This window comes from Melospiza georgiana, chromosome 13 (assembly GCF_028018845.1).
Source record: "Melospiza georgiana isolate bMelGeo1 chromosome 13, bMelGeo1.pri, whole genome shotgun sequence".
Taxonomy (NCBI): Eukaryota; Metazoa; Chordata; class Aves; order Passeriformes; family Passerellidae; genus Melospiza; species Melospiza georgiana.
Window position 1 is genome coordinate 3789721 of NC_080442.1, and position 19275 is coordinate 3808995.

General features: G+C 55.6%; 1 protein-coding gene across 3 annotated transcripts; it reads left to right on the forward strand.

Annotated features, from left to right (window-relative positions):
* Positions 1-3477: 3477 nt before the first annotated feature.
* CLK3 (CDC like kinase 3) lies at positions 3478-17362 on the forward strand. 3 transcript variants are annotated; one of them, XM_058033134.1, is made up of 13 exons: positions 3478-3522; positions 3684-3832; positions 7038-7272; positions 9041-9134; positions 9392-9458; positions 10928-11044; positions 11730-11896; positions 12835-12929; positions 14141-14270; positions 14859-14941; positions 15276-15355; positions 15440-15530; positions 16748-17362. In XM_058033134.1, exons 2-13 carry the CDS (start codon positions 3684-3686, stop codon positions 16931-16933), a joined length of 1494 nt encoding a protein of 497 aa, XP_057889117.1. In that variant the 5' UTR covers positions 3478-3522; the 3' UTR covers positions 16934-17362. The 3 variants fall into 3 exon arrangements, with proteins under 3 accessions (XP_057889117.1, XP_057889118.1, XP_057889119.1); XM_058033135.1 differs by lacking the exon at positions 3478-3522 and having other exon boundaries at positions 3763-3832; positions 6875-7272; XM_058033136.1 differs by lacking the exons at positions 3478-3522; positions 3684-3832; positions 7038-7272; positions 9041-9134; positions 9392-9458 and adding an exon at positions 10041-10060.
* Positions 17363-19275: the final 1913 nt, after the last annotated feature.

Genomic DNA, 19275 nt, shown 5'->3' on the forward strand with positions numbered 1-19275 from the left:
GGTCCGAGCGCCGCAGGAGCCTCCGCCGGGAGCCGCGGCCGTGCCGCTTCGGCCCGTACGGCCCGCAGGAGCTGCGCGGCTGCACCCTGCGCTTTGCCGTCTACGCCGGGGCACGGAGCCTCCAGGAGTCCTTCGTGGGCGAGGTCCTGTTCCCCTGCGCCGAGGCCGCCTGGGACCCCCGCGCCCCCTCCAGCTACTCGTGGGAGCTGGCGAGCACCAAAACCAAGCTCAGCAAGGTCAGCACGGCAGCGGTTTCGGTGGTCGGGATGAGTTTTGCGCGATCTCAGAGCCCTGGAACTGCAGGGGCAGAGGCAAAGCCTCCTCCAGGCAGCACCGGGAGCCCCGGGGAGTGTCCATGGCAGTGCAAACCCCGGGCAGTGCCTTCCTCACCGGGGGCTTTGCGCCTCATCCTCAGAGGTGCTGGGCTGGAGGGGCAAACAGAGCTGGCAGCAGCCCTGCAGTGCTGGTGGGCATTGAACCCACCCAGCTGCCCCGACCCTGCTGGGGAGGAGAATCACCGGGATGGAAGGGCTGGAGCTGGAGGGGCTGGAGGAGGATGGAGGTGGAAGGATTTAGACGTGAAAGGAGGCGACAAGGTCGGAGCTGGAAGGACTGGGTGAGGTTGGAACCGGAAGGATACAATGAGGTTGAAGCTGGAAGGGTGGGATGAGGTCAGAAGTGGAAGAGCTGGATGAGGTCGGAGGTGAAAGGAGTGGTTGAGGTTGGAGCTGGAAGGGCTGGATGAGCTTGGAGCTGGAAGGGCTGGAGAAGGCTGGAGTTGAAAGGACATGACAAAATAGGAACTGGAAGGGTATGATGAGGTCAGAGCTGGATGATGTTGGAGCTGGAAGGACTGGATGAGAGTGGAGGTGGAAGAACACAATGAGGTCAAAGGTGGAAGGACTGGATGAGGTTGGAGGTTGAAGGGCTGGGTGAGGTCAGAGTGGGAAGGACATGACAAGGTCGGAGCTGGAGGGGCTGGGTGAGGTCGGAGATGGAAGGACATGATGAAGTTGGAGGCTGGAGGGCTGGGTGAGATTGGAGCTGGAAGGGCTGTGTGAGGCTGGAGGCTGAAGGGCTGGCTGAGTTCAGAGGGGGTTTCACAGCGTGCCCTGCTCTCTCTCCCCTTCCAGCACTGCCATGCCCCCAGCCTGAGCTGCAGCGTGCTCTCCTCGCCCCCCAGGCCCCTGGGGCAGCTCCTGCTGCAGCTGCAGCTGCAGCCCACGGCCGGGCGCATCAAGGTGCTGCTGCGCAAGGCCCAGGCCCTGGGCCGGCTCTCCCGCATGCCGGGCACCCCAGGTAGGGCACGGGCACAGGGGGACACCAGGAATGGCTTCCCCTTCTTTGGCTTGGCAGATTCTCTCATTCCCTTTCATACTTCTCTCTCCCAAGCACAGGGAGGGTTGGAATGAGATGATCTTTGGGGTTCCTTCCACCCCAAACCACTCTGGGATTCCATCGCTGGCTGAAAATGAGAACAGGGAGTGTAATACAAATCTAGGTATCTCCAATATGGCCCCAAAGTGCTTGAAATATATTTATTTACAGTAAAATTAGCATGTGGCTTTCTGTGCTGTTGGTTGTTGTCGCCTCTGGCTCTCCCTGCTCTCTGGGATGTGAGCCGAGGGCTTTGGAGGTCCCTGCTCTCCAGAAGGGAGAGACAGGTGAAACCTCAGGAGCTCTGTGGTTTCCCCACAGCTCCACAGAGTTCCACGAGGGTCCTGCAGCCCCCAAGCACCACCTGGGAGCTGCCAGCCTCCCTCCCTGGCGTGTGCCCCTCTCTCCAGGGCTCTGTCCCCATTTCCAGGCCACTATGTCACCGTCCACCTGCACCATGAGGGCCACATCACCGACACCAAGGAGACCAAGTCTGTCAGCGGCTACAGCCCCGTGTGGAACGCGCCCTTCCTCTTCACCCTCCCCACCGGGGACATCCAGCAGCAGCAGCTGGCCTTGGAGTTTGTTGTCATGCAGGTGAGGTGACTGGGCTGAGGAGGTGACCTGGATCACCCCGCTGCCCTCGGGAGCTGTGTGGGCTGGGACGGCTCCTGTGGGCAGAGGGGAAGGCCACCAGCCGTGTCCCCTGCCCTGTGCCATCCCAGGCTCGGCTCCACGGCCGTGGCTCGGTGCTGGGCCGTGTCCAGCTGGGGCCAGGGGTGCCACACTGGAGGGACATGTGCAGCCGGGCACCGCTGGAGTCAGAGCGCTGGCACCGCATCCAGCCCGGACCCTGAGCCTGGCCCGGGACTCACAGTGAGACAAGGGGGCCCCGAGATGGGCACAGGGCAGGTGGCACCCTCATGCCATTGGGGGAAGTCCAGGTGCCATCTGCAGGGCTGGAGATCACTGGAGGTTGGCACAAGCCCATCTCAAAGGGCTCCGGAGGGGACTGAGCCCATCCGAGGTGGCCCCAGCCTCGGGGGAGACGAGGAGCTTTGTCTGCTCCATCCACTGTCTGCACCTGGAACCTGGGCTGTGGAGCAGCCAGGAGGGACAAGGACCTGGCTGGGACCCCTGTGGCCACCACGGTGGTGGCATCTCCTGTCCCTTCCACGCTGGCTCCACCTCATCTCCTGCCCTTTCCACCCCTCCTGAGTGGAGTCATGACAATGCCACCCGGTGATAAAGGTGTCCATTGGCATTTTAATTGATTGCTGGCCCTAATTAGAGCTTGATAAACAAACAAACAAACAAATAAATAAATGGGTTGGGAATGATCATGTGTGTGTGGAGATCTCTCTCCTGCCATGGGTCACCACAGCAAAGACCATGGGAGGGTCATCACAGGGAGGAAGGTTGTGGGGAAGGTTGTCACTGTGGGGGTCATCACGGTGAGGATGACCACAGTGAGGAAGTCCCTGTGGTGAGGAAGGCCTGCAGTGAGATAAGCTGTGATGAGGAAGACCACAGTGAGGCGGATGAAGAAGGGAAGAAGACCATGCTGAGGGAGAGGCTGGCCATGGTGAAGAGAGACCGTGGTGAGGAAGGTCATGGTGAGGCAGACTGTGAGGAGGAAGACCCTGGTGAGGAAGGCCATGGGGAGGAAGACCACGGCGAGGATGGCCCTGACCACTACAGTGGGTCAGAGCATGGGGGAGGAAGGCGTGCTGAGGGTGAGGATGGTCGTGGTGATGGATGGCCATGGTGAGGAGTCCCACCATGGGGAGGAAGCCGTGCTGCAGTGAAGATGACCATGGTGAGGAGGCAGTGCTGAGGTGAGGATGGCCCTGGTGAGGATGACCATGGTGAGCAGTCCCACCACAGGGAGGAAGCCATGCTGAGGGTGAGGATGGTGGCGGTGACGAAGCACAGGCTGAGGCGGACCCACACCGCCACCCCCTCTCCCAGCCCGGTTCACCCCGCGCCGCTCCCCTCAGCGCGGCGCCGCCCCCGCCGCGGCTCCGAGGCGGGCCGGGCCCGGCGGGGCGGGTTTAACCCGCCCGGGAAGCGGAAGCGGCGGCGCTGCGGGGCCGCAGGGGCCGGGCCGGGCCGCACTCGCCGAGCGCGGCCGCAGCGGCGGCGGTGAGGCCGGGGACACACACCGGGACACACCGGGACACACACACGGAGGGAGGGGACGCGAGGGCGGCGGGCGCGGAGCGGGTAACAACGGCCCCACATCCGCCGGGCCGGGCCGAGGCTCCGGGGCCAGCGGCCTGAGCCCGCCGTGTCCCGTCCCGCAGATGCATCACTGCAGGAGGCTGCGGTCCCCGGAGCAGGACGGCGAGCCGGGGCACCGCTGGAAGCGGCGGCGGTCGCGGAGCCGGGAGTGTGAGGGCAGGCTGCGCTACCCGCCCCGCAGGGAGCTCGCCCGCAGATCGCGCTCCAGGAGGTGAGAGCGCTGCCCGAAAAACCCGGCTGCTGATTGAAACCCCTAAGCTCCTAGGGTGGAAGGAAAGGGTTTACTTGTCTGTCTGTCTGTGGTTTTCCTGCTCTTCACCCTTCCCGAAGTTCTCCCGGAGCCGTGGCTGTGGTGGTGAGGAGCAGCCGCCTGCCCTGGAATCACGTTTCCATGCTGCGCAGGCATTAAAGGCTTTCCTGACAGCCCGCTTCTCTCTGACAGGATTAAACGCAGATTTAAAGCGGCCGCGCTCCTCCCTCGCCTCAGAAAGGATCCCAGCTGGAGGATCCGGCTGCTATAACCCATCCCTCCTGCTTTGCTTCGGGATTTTACCTTCGGTCCTCTCTTTGTCCGGCCTTTCCACAGGGACGGTTCGGGGCTGGGAGCGGGACGGATGAGAGGGGGGTTCTGGAACAGTGGCCGGAGCCGCTGGGGCTGCTGTGGCTGCACTGGTTGGACTGGGCAGGTGCAGCCAGGCAGGAGCTGAGCTCATCTTTGAATTCCTGAAATGCTCTCTAGATTAATTTCTCTCCCCAGCCAGGCTTTTGTTTACTTGGAGGAGGTGGATTGTGAAATAGAGCTGGCGCGCTTCTCCCCTTTTTTGTTTCCATCTGATGGGTAATTTGGAGCAGATTTGGATGAAAGCTGGCTTTTGTTGGGTGAAAACAGGTCTGTCCCTTCAGTGTCAGCCTCTTTGAGGAGACCTGAGTCCTTCAGGTTTATTATTATTATTTCTGCTTCCTGTGTGCCCCCAAAGCACACGAGGAGTGTCTGGGCTGGTGCTGGACAGAGCTGTGGGTTGTGTTTGGGTATTTCAGCTATAACCAAGAGCCACGGCTGCCCCAGCACAGTCTGGAATTTGCCCCACTCTGGGATGCCCCCACAGTGCCCACGAAGCTGCCAGCAGCAGCAGAGCTGGTTGTTGGCAGGGCAGGGAGGTGCAAACAGCAGAAATTCCCATTTCCAGGCTGAAGGTCTTGGCTGAAGCTGTTGCTGGGTGACAGCACCGACCTGGGGTTATCCCCAGGGTTATCACCAGGGAGCCAAAGCTCTGCTTTCATTCCAAATTGCAACATCTTCCACCTAGAACGCAGCTCCCTTCTCAAGGGGGTGTGAAGCAAGCCTCCAGTGAGATCTGCTAGGGAAGGCACTCGTGTTTTGGGGATGGAAGCAGGGAGGTGTACCCAGTGGTCCCAAAACCTCCTGTGGGTCAGTGCCTGCACAGCTGAGCCGGGTCTGAGCTCTCCTGGTGCAGAGTTTGCCCGCTGTGTCCTGGGAGGTTGTTGCTCAAGGAGCAGGAGTTGGGGACAGATTTTCCTTCTGGCTCCTGCTGATGATCCGTGGAGCTGCTGTCTCTGTGTGTGAACGCCGAGGGCTGGGAGCCCTGGGACCTGCTGTCCCCCCGGGGTGACAACCAGAGCAGAGCCCTGCTGCTGCTGCTCCACGCTGGGTTAAGAGCTAATGAGACACGTCCCCAAGGGAGGAGGAGCAGTGACAAACACCTGAGTGTGGTGGCACAGTGGCTCAGGTGATGTGGAGTGTTGGAAGGGACCTTAAAGCCCATCCAGTGCCACGGGCAGGGACACCTTCCACTGTCCCAGGGTGCTCCAAGCCCTGTCCAGCCTGGCCTTGGGATGGGGTGCACAGCAAAGCAGCCCAGCTGGAGCCCTATCTCTCTCTCAAGAGTGTGGTTTTCCCCCAGCTCCTTAAAATGTGGCCCTGCCTCACTGTTTTCTCTCCAGAACTCCTCCCCAGTGGTCAGAGGGTGAGGTGCAGAAAGATTTGAAGCTCCTGGCACAGGGAGTGGGAGCAGGAGGATTTCTGCATGGTGACAGGACCCAGGGGACAGCAGGGAGCTGTGTCAGGGGTGGACGTTAGGAAAAGCTGATTTTCTCCAGAGAATGGACTGAACAGGCTGCCCAGGAGATGGGGTGGCATTGTTGGGGTGTCCCTTGGGGTTCCAGAGTCCTGACACTGGCATTCAATGACTCAGCCTCAGTGGGGCTGTGGGAATAGGATTATCCCCGTGGCAGGGAGAAATGATGAGGAGGATTTTATTCTATCAGAAGGCTAATTAATTACCTTATTACACTATATTATTTTACTTTATTATATTTTTATTTATTATTATTACTTTATACTATATTATTATAATATATTACACTGTGTTTCATTACATCTAAATTGAATCTGCTGGGTACTGAAGTGCTCCTCACTTGCACAGCATCTCGTGGCTGTTAGCTGACAGTCTCCACATACACACACACAGACACACACTTGGCCCTGACAGGCCAAGGAAATTGTCCTTGTTTGGAAAGACAGGAGTCTGCTAAGGAAGGCAGTAGCCTCCCGTGAAATGGAGAATGTAAACCCCTCCGAATTGCTATAAATTTTCATTTAAGGGGCTCTCAGGCAAAGATATGGGAGCAGGAAATAACAGTTATTTAATAGAGAAAGAAAAAGAAATAAAAGGATAAAATAAACAATGGAGTACATTAGAACAACACTGACAGAGTCAGAGCCCAACCTGACACCCTGTGGGTCAGGGTGTTGGCGGCAGTGCCATTGGAATTGTGGCTCAGCCCTCCTGCAGTGTCAGGGGTGGTTCTGTTGGAGCAGGGGGATCTGTAGAGAAGGATGTATTCTTCCTCTGGAGATCCAGTGGAAGAAGAGGCAGCTGCTGCTCCTCTGGGGAATCCCGTGCAGAAAGCCGTGCTGGTGTCTCAAAACCTCTGGATTATATCTGGGTAGCAATGCTTGGCTCCTCCCTCTGGGCTCACATCTCCCAATGGGATGTTATAGTTCTTATCAGCCATGCAGGGACATTCAATGGCTGTTATCAGCAATGTCCCCTCCCAGGGAGGTGTGAATGTGGTCACTCAGAGATAAGGCAAGCTGCCGATTTGACAAAGGTAATCTGCCATACAGATGGGAATGGAAAACGTCTTGCATTGCAATCTGGAACAGAAATAAAACACCATCACTTCGGGTAAACAACCTTTATATTGTATTCTGCTTTTTGCACAAACACAGGAGCAGCGAATGAGATGCGAATTGTTTTTCCTTTCTCTGAGGTTCAGAGAATATGAATCCCAGCATACCCTTGGGGAAGCTGTGCCTTGCTTTTCCCTGTGGCTGCCCGGGACTGTTCCAGCGTTCCCAGCCAGGCTTTAAGGGCGCTGTTTCTGTGCCACAGCCATGAGAGGATGCCGTACCAGCGGCGCTGCCGGCGGGACAGCGATGCGTGCCGGCTGGAGGAGCGCAGCCCGTCCCTGGGGCAGGATTTCTGCCCAGCCCGGCGGCCCTGGCGGCGCTCCCGGGGCCGGGGGCAGCACCAGCAGCGGCCCCGGCGCTACCCACAGCAGCAGCAGCAGCAGCAGCAGCAGCACTGCCGCCGCCGCAGGAGCAGGTCTTGTAGCAGCGCCTCCTCGGTGAGTAGCACCCGCTGCGAGCTCGGCTCTAACTGTTCTTGCCTCCTTCCAGCCCCGTTCCAGCGCTCCGGTGAGTACCTCGATCCTGTCGCTGTGTTTGTTGTGGAGTTCTTCGCCTCACTCCCCCATCTGTGCTGTGCTCGTGGCTGTGGGGTTTTGCCTTAAATTAATCCGTGAGGGAGCTGAGCCTGTGTTCCGTAGGGCCAGGGAGGGGATCAGGGAGAGCTTCCAGTGGCACTCACGTGGTGCCTCGGCCCGGGGCCAGCCCTGCTCCCCGTGGCCAGGGATTCGCTTCTGCCCGCGGCTGCTGCTGCTTCTGGGGAGGTTTGGGGCAGCATTCCTCGGTTTGGCTTCCTTCCTGGATCCCCTTGCAGGTGGGATCGGTCAGCCTGGCTCTCCAGAGCTGATTTTACGCCCTGTCAGTTCTCAGAGAGTGTCCCACCTTCTGAGGGTACGTGTGTGTCCTCTTTGCCACTTGGATTTCCGCTTCCTGCACACTTCACTCTGAAATGCAGCATTCCTTCCCGGGATTAACTGGGAATGTCTGCAGCTGGGTGGGGGCCGGTCCCAGGCCTGCTCTGGAAGTGGTGGGAGGTGTCAGAGCCCTTCAGCTCTTCCCTCCTTCAGCTCTTCCCTCCCGTGAGGAGGAGCGCTCCCCTCCCACCTGAAATGTGACCACAGCTGAGGGATGGGCTCTGATCCCACAGCTGGTTAATCTGGGAACTTCTGAGCTCCTCCTTTTGGTTCCTCTCCAGCTGACTGTGGAATTGGGGTGTTGAGGGAGGCAGGGCTGTGCTGGGGTGTGTGGTGGTGATGCTGTGCAGGTCTGGACCGGCAGGAGCTCAGCCCTCCAACACCTCACAGCTCTCCCAGCTCTCCTCCCACCTTCTCCTCTGATTTTTTGGGGAGTTTTGATCTTAGCTCATTATTTTGGACCTGCTGGGGGGAGCGAGGGGCACAGAAAAGCCTGCTAGAAGCTGAGGCATGGAAATGCTGAGGTTTCCCTGAATTCCTTTGGCTGCAGGGATTGTAACTATTTTGAAAGCAGACTAGAACAAGGTGAGGAATTAGGACAGCTCGCTTTGTGGACCTTGCAGGAACCTTGGGCTGGTTTTCCAGTAGAAGCTTGCCAGTAGCAGGGTGTGAACATCACCTCAGAGCGTGCCTGAAGTGTTCCCTGGGGATTGATTTCCCTGTCCTGTTCCTAAAGCTCTCCCAGTTCCAAAAAGGCCGGTGCGCCCCAGCGGGTCTGCGAGCAGCCACGCGGATTTAAGCTCAGCGTGGCACAAAGTTTCTCTTCAGAAGGGGCAGGGCAGGACACAGCTCTGGGCACCTGGAGCTGCATTGCTTGAGGAACAAAGAGGGGAAAAAACCTGCTACTGTGGCTTCTGCTGGGCAGCCTGTCCAAACTGAGCGCTTGCCAGCCCAGAGGTGACGTTGTGCTGGCCAAGGCCTCCTCCTGCCGTGCATCCTCCGTGGGGAACAGAGGATTCCTCCTGCAGCTCCCCACCCTGGAAGAGGAGGGCATTTCCCTGCCCTGGAGGCCGAGCTAGCTAATGAGAGCCGAGTTTTCTTGCCGTACCTGTAGCTGTTGATGACTTTTCTGTTTTGAAGTCAGTTCTGTGTCTTGACGTGTCCCTTGCAATATCCCTATCGTTTATATACATGCCGTGTGCCTTATGAAATGCTGGCATCTGGAAAATCCACCCACCGGCGGCCCCGTCGTCCCTGCAACCTTTGACTGCCCGCCCTGGGGGGGTGAGTGCAGAGGAGCCAGCAGAGCAGTAAGCGCAGCAGGAGCGTGGAAGATGACAAGGAAGGTCACCTGGTGTGCAGGATCGGCGATTGGCTTCAAGAGCGATGTACAGCCACCTTTCGTAAAACTTTACCTCTACTTTTACCCCGGGTTAGCCCAGAGCTCTCTGGCCTCTACTGGAGGGGTCTCTAGTGGTTCATTTACTGAGCATAACTGGCCCGAGGCAGAGGCTTGAGCTGTAAAGAGTGTAGCGGTGACAGACGGTTGTTTTGGTTGCTCTGAGGTTTTGTTGGTGTGAAGTGGCAGGAGCCCAGCTCTGCCCCGGCCCCCCGGGATCACACCCCCTCCTGTTTTCTCTCCTAGATGAAATCGTGGGCAGCCTCGGTGAAGGCACTTTTGGGAAGGTGGTGGAGTGTGTGGACCATGCCAGGTGGGCTCCTTTCCTTGCATCTGGCCCTTCATGCCACACCCACACACATGGCAGTTCCCCCTGGGCTCACGGGACTGAGTTTGTCACCTTCCATGTGTCACTGCCCTCCTCAGAGCGAGGGAAGGGGAAAGCTCCAGAATTTACAGGCTGGTGTGTTAAGGGAAGCATTCTCTCCTCCTTCTCCTCCTTCTCCTCCTTCTCCTCCTTCTCCTCCTTCTCCTCCTTCTCCTCCTTCTCCTCCTTCTCCTCCTTCTCCTCCTTCTCCTCCTTCTCCTCCTTCTCCTCCTTCTCCTCCTTCTCCTCCTTCTCGTCTTCTCTCTCCTTGTCTGTTCTTAGAATAGAGTATCAGAATATTTTAATAGTCTAGAATGAAGTAGAATTTTCAAATATTCTAATATTCTAGGAATGGAATGGAATGGAATGGAATGGAATGGAATGGAATGGAATAGAATAGAATAGAATAGAATAGAATAGAATAGAATAGAATAGAATAGAATAGAATAGAATAGAATAGAATAGAATAGAATAGAATAGAATAGAGGAATATCCTGATCAGGAAGGGACCCCAAGGGAAAAGTGGTGGAGTGTGTGGACCATGCCAGGTGGGCTCCTTTCCCTGACCAGAATTTACAGGCTGGTGTGTTAAGGGAAGCATTCCATTCCATTCCATTCCATTCCATTCCATTCCATTCCATTCCATTCCATTCCATTCCATTTGTAGAATTGAATATTAGAATATTGTAATAGTCTAAGAATATTCTAATATTCTATTTTTAGAATAGAATAGAGGAACATAGGATATATTTTATTTATATATATATATAAAATAGAGGAATGGAATAGTGGAATATCCTGAGCTGGAAGGGACCCACACCAGTCATCCAAGTGCAGCTCCCAGCCCTGCATGACACCCCAGCAATCCCACCCTGTACCCTCCTGAGAGCGTTGCCCTGGAGCCTCAGGGCTGTGCCCATTCCCTGGGGCACCTGCTCAGTGCCCAGCACCCTCTGGGGAAGAGCTTCTCCCTGATCTGACACCCTCTGACCCTCTGAGCCCCACCACAGAAGGCTGTTCTGCAGGGAGTTCCTGCTGAGGGGTGGCCCCTGTGACCTCCTGATCTGCCAGGGCTCCTCTCCATTGTCCCCTTTCACCTCCCCCGTGGTTACATCTGACCCCTGTGCTCTTCTGACCCCTGCTCTGGCCCCAAGCCCTGGGCTCAGTTTGCTGCAGGGCTCTGCTGCCTCCCAGGGTGGCCCTGGGGTCACACAGAGCTGTGTCAGGAGTGTCCCTTGGGGGTGATGGCCAGCAGTGACCTTTCACTAATTGGCAGTGCCAATTAGCCACTGCCCAAGCTGCAAGGAGAGCTGGCAGAGCTTTGTTAGGACAAGTGGTGCCTGGATGTGCCTCTCCCCGTGGGCTGAGCACACAGTTCTGTCTCTGACTCCATCCCTGTGTCTCCTCCCTTGCAGAGGCAAGTCCCAGGTGGCACTGAAGATCATAAAGAACGTTGGGAAGTACAGAGAGGCTGCCAGGCTGGAAATCAACGTCCTGAAGAAAATCAAAGAGAAGGACAAGGAGAACAAATTGTGAGTTCCCAGTGCCACGTCCTGGCACACGGAGCAGCACGGGGCTGAGGATGGGGTGAGGGAAAGTGGCCCCATTCCTCACTGCCCTGTCCCACAGGAGCTGGGGTAACCTGGCACACGGAGCAGCACGGGCTGAGGGTTGGGTGAGGGAAAGTGGCCCCATTCCTCACTGCCCTGTCCCACAGGAGCTGGGGTAACCTGGCACACAGAGCAGCACAGGCTGAGCATTGGGTGAGGGGGAACTGGCCCCATTCCTTACTGCCCTGTCCCACAGGAGCTGGGGTAACCTGGCACACAGAGCAGCACAGGCTGAGGGTTGGGGTGAGGGGGAACTGGCCCCATTCCTTACTGCCCTGTCCCACAGGAGCTGGGGTAACCTGGCACACAGAGCAGCACAGGCTGAGGGTTGGGGTGAGGGGGAACTGGCCCCATTCCTCACTGCCCTGTCCCACAGGAGCTGGGGTAACCTGGCACACAGAGCAGCACGGGGCTGAGGGTTGGGTGAGGGAAACTGGCCCCATTCCTCTGCTGGGGAGCTGGGGAGCTTGAAGCATCTCCCTGGGTTGCTGTGCTGCAGAGGCAGCTCTGCTCCCCAGCCACTCCTGAGGTGGCCAGAAGACCACAAGAGCTGTCCTGATCATCCCTTAAAGGTGGCTAAGCCCTGCCTCTCTCTCTCCCTGCACAGCCTGTGCGTCCTCATGTCGGACTGGTTCAACTTCCACGGCCACATGTGCATCGCCTTTGAGCTGCTGGGCAAGAACACCTTCGAGTTCCTGAAGGAGAACAACTTCCAGCCCTACCCCCTGCCACAGATCCGGCACATGGCCTACCAGCTGTGCCATGCCCTGAGATGTGAGTGGTGGTGGGGGGCTCACAGGGGGGCCAGCATGAGGGAAGAGATGGCAATCTTGAGTCCATGCTTCAGGGGACTGAATTATTATTTTGTGATATATAATACATTACATTACATTACATTACATTACATTATGGTATAATATAATGTAATATGATATAATATAATATAATATAATGTAATATGATATAATATAATATAATATAATATAATATAATATAATATAATATAATATAATATAATATAATATAATATAATATAATATAATATAATATAATATAATATAATATAATATAATATAATATAATATAATATAATATATTACATTACACTATTATATATTACATATTACATATTATATATTATATATTATATAATTGATATATTATATTATATTATATTATATTATATTATATTATATTATATTATATTATATTATATTATATTATATTATATTATATTATATTAGTAATGTATATAATATATTGAATATATATATATATATATATATATATATATATATATATATATATATATATTATATGTTTTCATATATATATTAGAAGAAAATTATATACTAAAACTATACTAAAAGAATAGAAGAAAGGATTTCATCAGAATGCTAGAAATGAAAAGGAATGGTAATAAAATCTTGTGACTGACCAGAGGCCCAACACAGCTGGACCTGTGATTGGTCATCAACTCACATAGACCAATGAAAGATGCACCTGTTGCATTCCACAGCAGCAGATAATTATTGTTTTTCTTTTCCTCTGAGGCTTCTCAGCTTCTCAGGAGAAAAATCCTGTCAAAAGAATTTTTCATGAAATATGTCTGTGACAAGTGACCCCCACAGGCTGGGGGCACTGGCACTGGGCTGGGCAGAGCAGTGCCCTGCTGGTGCTTAGAGAGATGTTTTCCTCCTCCCTCTGTGCAGTTCTACACGACAACCAGCTGACTCACACTGACCTCAAGCCAGAAAACATCCTGTTTGTCAACTCGGATTTTGACACTCTGTACAACGAGAACAAGGTGGGTTCTGTCCCAGGGAGCACTGGCTGCACAGGAACAGGCTGCCTTTATCCCTCCCTGCAGAAATTGGATCTTCCCTGCTCTGTCCCGGTCCTCAGAGCCTGGGAAGTGGCAACAAGGTGGAAGGCAGAGCTCTTCTTCCTGCTGTGCCTTCCAAAAGCCTTAAGGCTGCCCAGAGTGTGCAGGGATTTTCCATAATGCTGCTCTGGGGATCCTCAGAGCTTGGAGCTCCACAGCTCCATCCCTGTGAGGAGGCACAGACCAGCACTTTGGGGCTCCTCAGAGCTCCACAGCTCCATCCCTTTGAGGAGGTGCAGAGCAGAGCTCCTGGGGTTCCTCAGAGCTCCACAGTTCCTTCCATCCCCGTGAGGAGGCACAGACCAGCACTCCTGGAGCTCCACAGCTCCATCCCTGTGAGGAGTTGCAGACCAGAGCTCTTGGGGTTCCTCAGAGCTCCACAGATCCATCCCTCTGAGGAGGTGCAGAGGATCACTCTGGGTGCTCCTCAGAGCTCCATCCCTGTGAGGAGATGCAGAGCAGCACTCCCAGGGCTCCTCAGAGCTCCATCCCTGTGAGGAAAGAGCTCTGGAGGAAGTGCAGACCAGCAGTTTGGGGCTTCTCAGAGCTCCATCCCTGTGAGGAGATGTAGACCAGAACTCCTGGTGCTCCTCAGAGCTCCTCTCACAGCTGCATCCCTGTGAGGAGGCACAGACCAGAGCTCCTGGGGTTCCTCAGAGCCTGGCGATCCATCCCTGTGAGGAGGCACAGACCAGCACTTTGGGGTTCCTCAGAGCTCCACAGCTCCATCTCTGTGAGGAGCTGCAGAGGATCAGTCCAGGTGCTCTTCAGAGCTCTATCCCTGTGAGGAGGTGCAGAGCAGCATTTTGGGGGCTTCTCAGAGCTCCACAGCTCCATCCCTGCAAGGAGGCACAGCCCAGCCCCTGGATCTCCTCTCCCAGCTCCATCCCTGTGAAGAGGCTCAGCCCAGCGCCTGGAGCTCCTCTCCCAGCTCCATCCCTGTGAGGAGGCACAGCCCAGCCCCTGGAGCTCCTCTCCCTGCGAGGAGGCACAGCCGAGCCCCTGGATCTCCTCTGCCAGCTCCATCCCTGTGAAGAGGCTCAGCCCAGCCCCTGGAGCTCCTCTCCCTGTGAGGAGGCACAGCCCAGCCCCTGGAGCTCCTGTCCCAGCTCATCCTTGTGCTTTTCCTGCAGAGCTGTGAGCAGAAGTCCATCCGGAACACGAGCATCCGCGTGGCCGACTTTGGCAGCGCCACCTTCGACCACGAGCACCACACCACCATCGTGGCCACGCGGCACTACCGGCCCCCAGAAGTGATCCTGGGTGAGAGCTGCACCTTCTGGGCATGGGGAACCAGCCTGGGAACGCTCCAGCTCTTGGGCAGATCATTTCTAGTGTGGAATTTCCAGTGTCTAGGTCTTGTGGGTAATTTCAGTGTGGAATCCCTGTGGTTTCACCAAGGAGGAATGTGGTGGGGGTTGTTGGCTGTGGAGGTGTTCACAGGGGTCCCAGGATGAGGGAAGAGATGGGAATCTTGACTCCATGTTTCAGAAGGCTGATTTATTATTTTATGATAAATTAAAATAAAATGATATATTAAAACTATGCTAAAAGAAAGGATTTTATCAGAAGGCTTGAAAGGAATAGAAAAATAATGGAATGATAATAAAATCTTGTGACTGAACAGAGAGTCTGAGACAGCCAGACTGTGAGTGGCCATTAATTATAAACAATCTCATGAGACCAATCACAGATCCAGCTGTTGCATTCCACAGCAGCAGATAATCAATGTTTACATTTTGTTTCTGAGGCCTCTCAGCTTCTCAGGAGGAAAAATCCTAAGAAAAGGATTTTTCATAGAGTATGTCCATGACAGCTGGGAGCACAGAGTTAATTTGGTTTTTTTTGCAGAGCTGGGCTGGGCACAGCCCTGTGATGTCTGGAGCACTGGCTGCATTCTGTTTGAGTATTACCGTGGCTTCACGCTCTTCCAGGTAGGATTCTTGTTCCCTGAGAACCCTTTGTGTCCAGAAGGGCTCAGGATTAGGTGAAGGGGAGGGAAACACAGATCAAGCACTGAAAATGAGAGGCTGAGTGTGAAAATGAGGCCTGGAAAAGGGCTGGTTTGAGGAGTGCCTTGCTGGAAGGACAGAGTTGGGATCACTTCTGAGTTTTGGTTATGTCTGTTCTCTGAAGAAAGGGAAAAGCAAAACGTGAAAAGTTGGATAGGACCTGGTGGAATCCTTTCTCCCTGTCCCTGCAGAGGTGACAAACCTTTTGTCACCAGCTCCCCGAGCTCTGACCCACCACTGCTGTGCTCCTTTGCAGACCCACGAGAACCGAGAGCACCTTGTCATGATGGAGAAGATCCTGGGGCCGCTCCCATCCCACATGGTCCACAAAACTCGGTAAGAGCCCGGTCCTGAGCTCAGCCAGGCACCACCACCTGCAGGGAGGGAGAGCTCCTGCCTGACCCCACCTTTCCCATGCAGGAAGCAGAAATACTTCCACAATGGCAGCCTGGTGTGGGATGAGAACACGTCCGACGGCAGATACGTCCAGGAGAACTGCAAACCCCTGCGGGTGGGTGCTGCTCCCCTCCCTCCCTGGGGCAGGGCTGGGGCTCAGGGCTGCAATTCCCTTTGGGACTGCTTGGCAGGGAGCCCCAGCTCTCATCTGCAGGGAGCCTGCTCTGGATAGGGCAGGATGGGGATCAGGGAAAGGGGAATGATGTGTTTGGGGTGGGAGGCTGCCCTGGCCCAGGGTTCCTGAGTCCCTGCGGGCATCAGGGCAGTGTTTGCTGTGTTTGGGATGGGAAGCAGCCTTGGCCCCAGGGTTGGGGATGCTGTATTTGGGATGGGATGCTGTATTTGGGATGGGAGGCAGCCCTAGTCCAGGGTTCCTGAGTCCCTGTGGGTATCAGGGCAGTGGGGGATGCTGTGTTTGGGATGGAGTGCTATATTTAGGATGGGATGCTGTATTTGGGATGGGAGGCTGCCCTAGGGGATGCTGTATTTGGGATGGGAAGCTGCCCTGGGGGATGCTCTATTTGGGATGGGATGCTCTATTTGGGATGGGATGCTGTATTTGGGATGGGAGGCTGTCCAGGGGGATGCTGTATTTGGGATGGGATGCTGTATTTGGGATGGGAGGCTGTCCTGGGGGATGCTGTATTTGGGATAGGAAGCAGTCCAGGGGGATGCTGTATTTGGGATGGGATGCTGTATTTGGGATGAGAGGCAGCCCTAGTCCAGGGTTCCTGAGTCCCTGTGGGTATCAGGGCAGTGGGGGATGCTGTGTTTGGGATGGGAAGTGCTGGGGGATGCTGTACTTAGGATAGGAAGCAGCCTTGGCTCTAGAGTTCCTGAATATTAGGGCAGTGGGGGATGCTGTATTTGGGATGGGAGGCTGCCCTAGGGGATGCTGTATTTGGGATGGGATGCTATATTTGGGATGGGACACTATATTTAGGATGGGAGGCTGCCCTGGGGGATGCTGTATTTGGGGTGGGATGCTGTATTTGGGATGGGAAGCAGTCCAGGGGGATGCTGGATTTGGGGTGGGAGGCTGCCCTAGGGGATGCTGTATTTGGGGAGGGAGGCTGTATTTGGGGTGGGATGCTGTATTTGGGGTGGGATGCTATATTTGGGATGGGATGCTGTATTTGGGGTGGGATGCTATATTTGGGATGGGATGCTGTATTTGGGATGGGATGCTATATTTGGGATGGGATGCTATATTTGGGGTGGGAGGCTGCCCTGCCCAGGCAGGGGCTGAGCCCGTGTCCCTGTCCCTTTCAGACCTACATGCTGCACGACTCCCTGGAGCACGCTCAGCTCTTTGACCTGATGAGGAGGATGCTGGAATTCGACCCCTCCAAGAGGATCACGTTCTCCGAGGCCCTCCTGCACCCTTTCTTTGCCGGGCTCTCGGCAGAGGAGCGGATGCTGTGCGGGCGCGGCGCCAGCCGGGACCTGAGCAGATGACGGCCGGGATCCTTCGGGGTGGATCCCTCGGGGTGGATCCTACAAGATGGATCCTACCAGATGGATCCCTCAGGATGGATCCTACAAGATGGAGCCCACCGGCCTCTGCAGCTCAGCCCCACTCCCCTCCCCGAGTCCGCAGGGGCTGGGGCACTGCCACAAGGACCCTGGGAGGAGAGGGGGAAGGGAAGCTCTGTTGGAAAGCACAGATTTGTCTATTTATATGTTGTAAAGTTAAAATAAAGTGTTTCTTATTGTTTGATACTTCCCTGGTAGGTGGGTGTAGGGTTGTGTTGCCTCTTGTGCAAAGGAAGAGGGAGATGGAGAAAATTCACCTGGAATCAGTGAGGAGGAGTGGCCCGGTGCCTGCTGTGGCAGCAGAAGGTTCTAGAAGGAGAGCAGACAAATAAACAGCTGCACACAATAGCACACATGAAGAGTTGCACTTTATTTCAGGGCATGGTCCCCCGCAGTGGCAGGAATTGGTCGTTACAAACATCAGGTCACAAATGGGGTCACCAAGCAGTGCCAGGGCGCAGTGATTGGCACCTGTCACCAGAGCGGGCCCAGAGCAGCTCCAGGGGCAGCTGCTGGGGCTGGGAACATCCCAAACACAGCCACAACAACACTGCTCCCTCCTGGAATGAACCCTGGCACCAGGGGGATGGTGATGGGGACACCCAGAGCTGTGCTGGGACTCTGAGTGCTCCAGAAGAGCTGGTACCTCACATTCCAGATGTGTGAAGCCAAGAAACAGCTGCAGTGAGGGCAAGTACAGCCAAATACCCAAATCTAGCAGGCAGTGAGCACACCCCACATTCCTTACACCAGGGGCTGAACCCCCCTGTTGTGCAACACTGTTCACTTCATTTTTATATTCAGGGTGGGGAAGCATTTCAAGGCTGGCAAGAACCAGGGCCTTGGTGCTTCCCAGAGCTCCATCCCTGCAAAACCACCAGCACCTGCCCCAGTGCCTTCCAGCAGGGCAGCTGCAGCCTGGACTAGCCCTGCCCTGCCCCTGCTCCGTGTGTACAAGCTACAGTTCAACAGCCAAACCCAGAAAGGGCAGGAAAAACCTGCAGAAAGCAGAAATTGAAACAGCAAGTCTCCTACTGAGTGTCTTGAGCAAAGAGAGTGAAAGGAAGGGGACTAAAGCTAACACTGACTACAGCAACAACCTTTCTTTAACCTGCTGCTGCTCCTGGGTGAAGATCCAAGGAAACAGCCAAAAAAACCAAAAAAAGGCAGAGGGAAACCTTGTGTTTGTGCTGTGAGTGCCCAGCACACTGCTGTCCTGGCCCAGTCAGAAGCACAGCCTGGCGGGTGCTGAAGCGTGGGGCACCCCTGTGCCCAGGATGGAGGGCAGAGCCCCCCAGGGCAGCAGTGCCCCAGAGCAGCTGAGGGGAACCAGGGCTGCCCAGCCAGGGCACAGCCCCTGGTCCTGCTGAGGTAGATATGGCAACGTGCAGGGGCCAGGCCTCGGGGTGAGCCAAGGCTCAGCAGCCTCCTGGGCCCTCCACACTCCCAGGCCAGACCCTGTAATTCCTTCTTTCCAAGCAGGGAAAGCTCTTCCCTCCTCCTCTGGCAGCCCTGGCTGGGTTCTAACAGAGGAAAGGAAAGATGAGTGCCTGACTAAAGCCCCAGCTCGGGGCACAAGTGGGGCTGGTCAGTGAGACTGGACCACACTGGGCTGGTCCCTGTGCTTCAGCCTCCCAAGGGATCCAGCTCCCCTGGACAGAGGCAGCACCCAGAGCCTCCCTGGTGCCAGAGCACGGCTGGGTGAGGTGGAGGAGCCCTGGGGATGGGTGAAGTGTGAGAGGAGCAGCAGAGCTCCAGCCCTGCCCATGTTCCCAGCTCCCTGGCTCAGCTCTGGGGACACACAGAGCCAGCACCCAAGCTGATTGCCTGGTGGCTCCTCAGCTCATCCCTGCACCCAGGACAATAAAAGGAACACAGGAAAGGATAACTCAATGTTTCTGGCCAGGCACGGGACAGCAGAGCAGATTTCTGATGGGAATCCCACCCAGGAGCACAGCAGCTCCCACCACACCCTCTCCTGCCAGCAGACAGGAGCCAAACCCCTCCTCAGGCCAAGCCCACCCCACACACAGGCTTTGATTCCAAGGGGAATGAACAGATCCATGAGCTACTTCCTAAACCATCCCCAATGTAGCAGGGATGCTGGAAGGACAGGGGAGCTCACCCTGAACCTCATCTGCAGCACCCAGCACCCAACAACCCCAGAGCAACCCTGCCCTGCCCTGCTGCACTCCCCCAGCCCTGGAGCAGCCACTTGCTGGGCCAGCACGGAGAAAGAACCAAAGAAAACAACCCCAAACCCC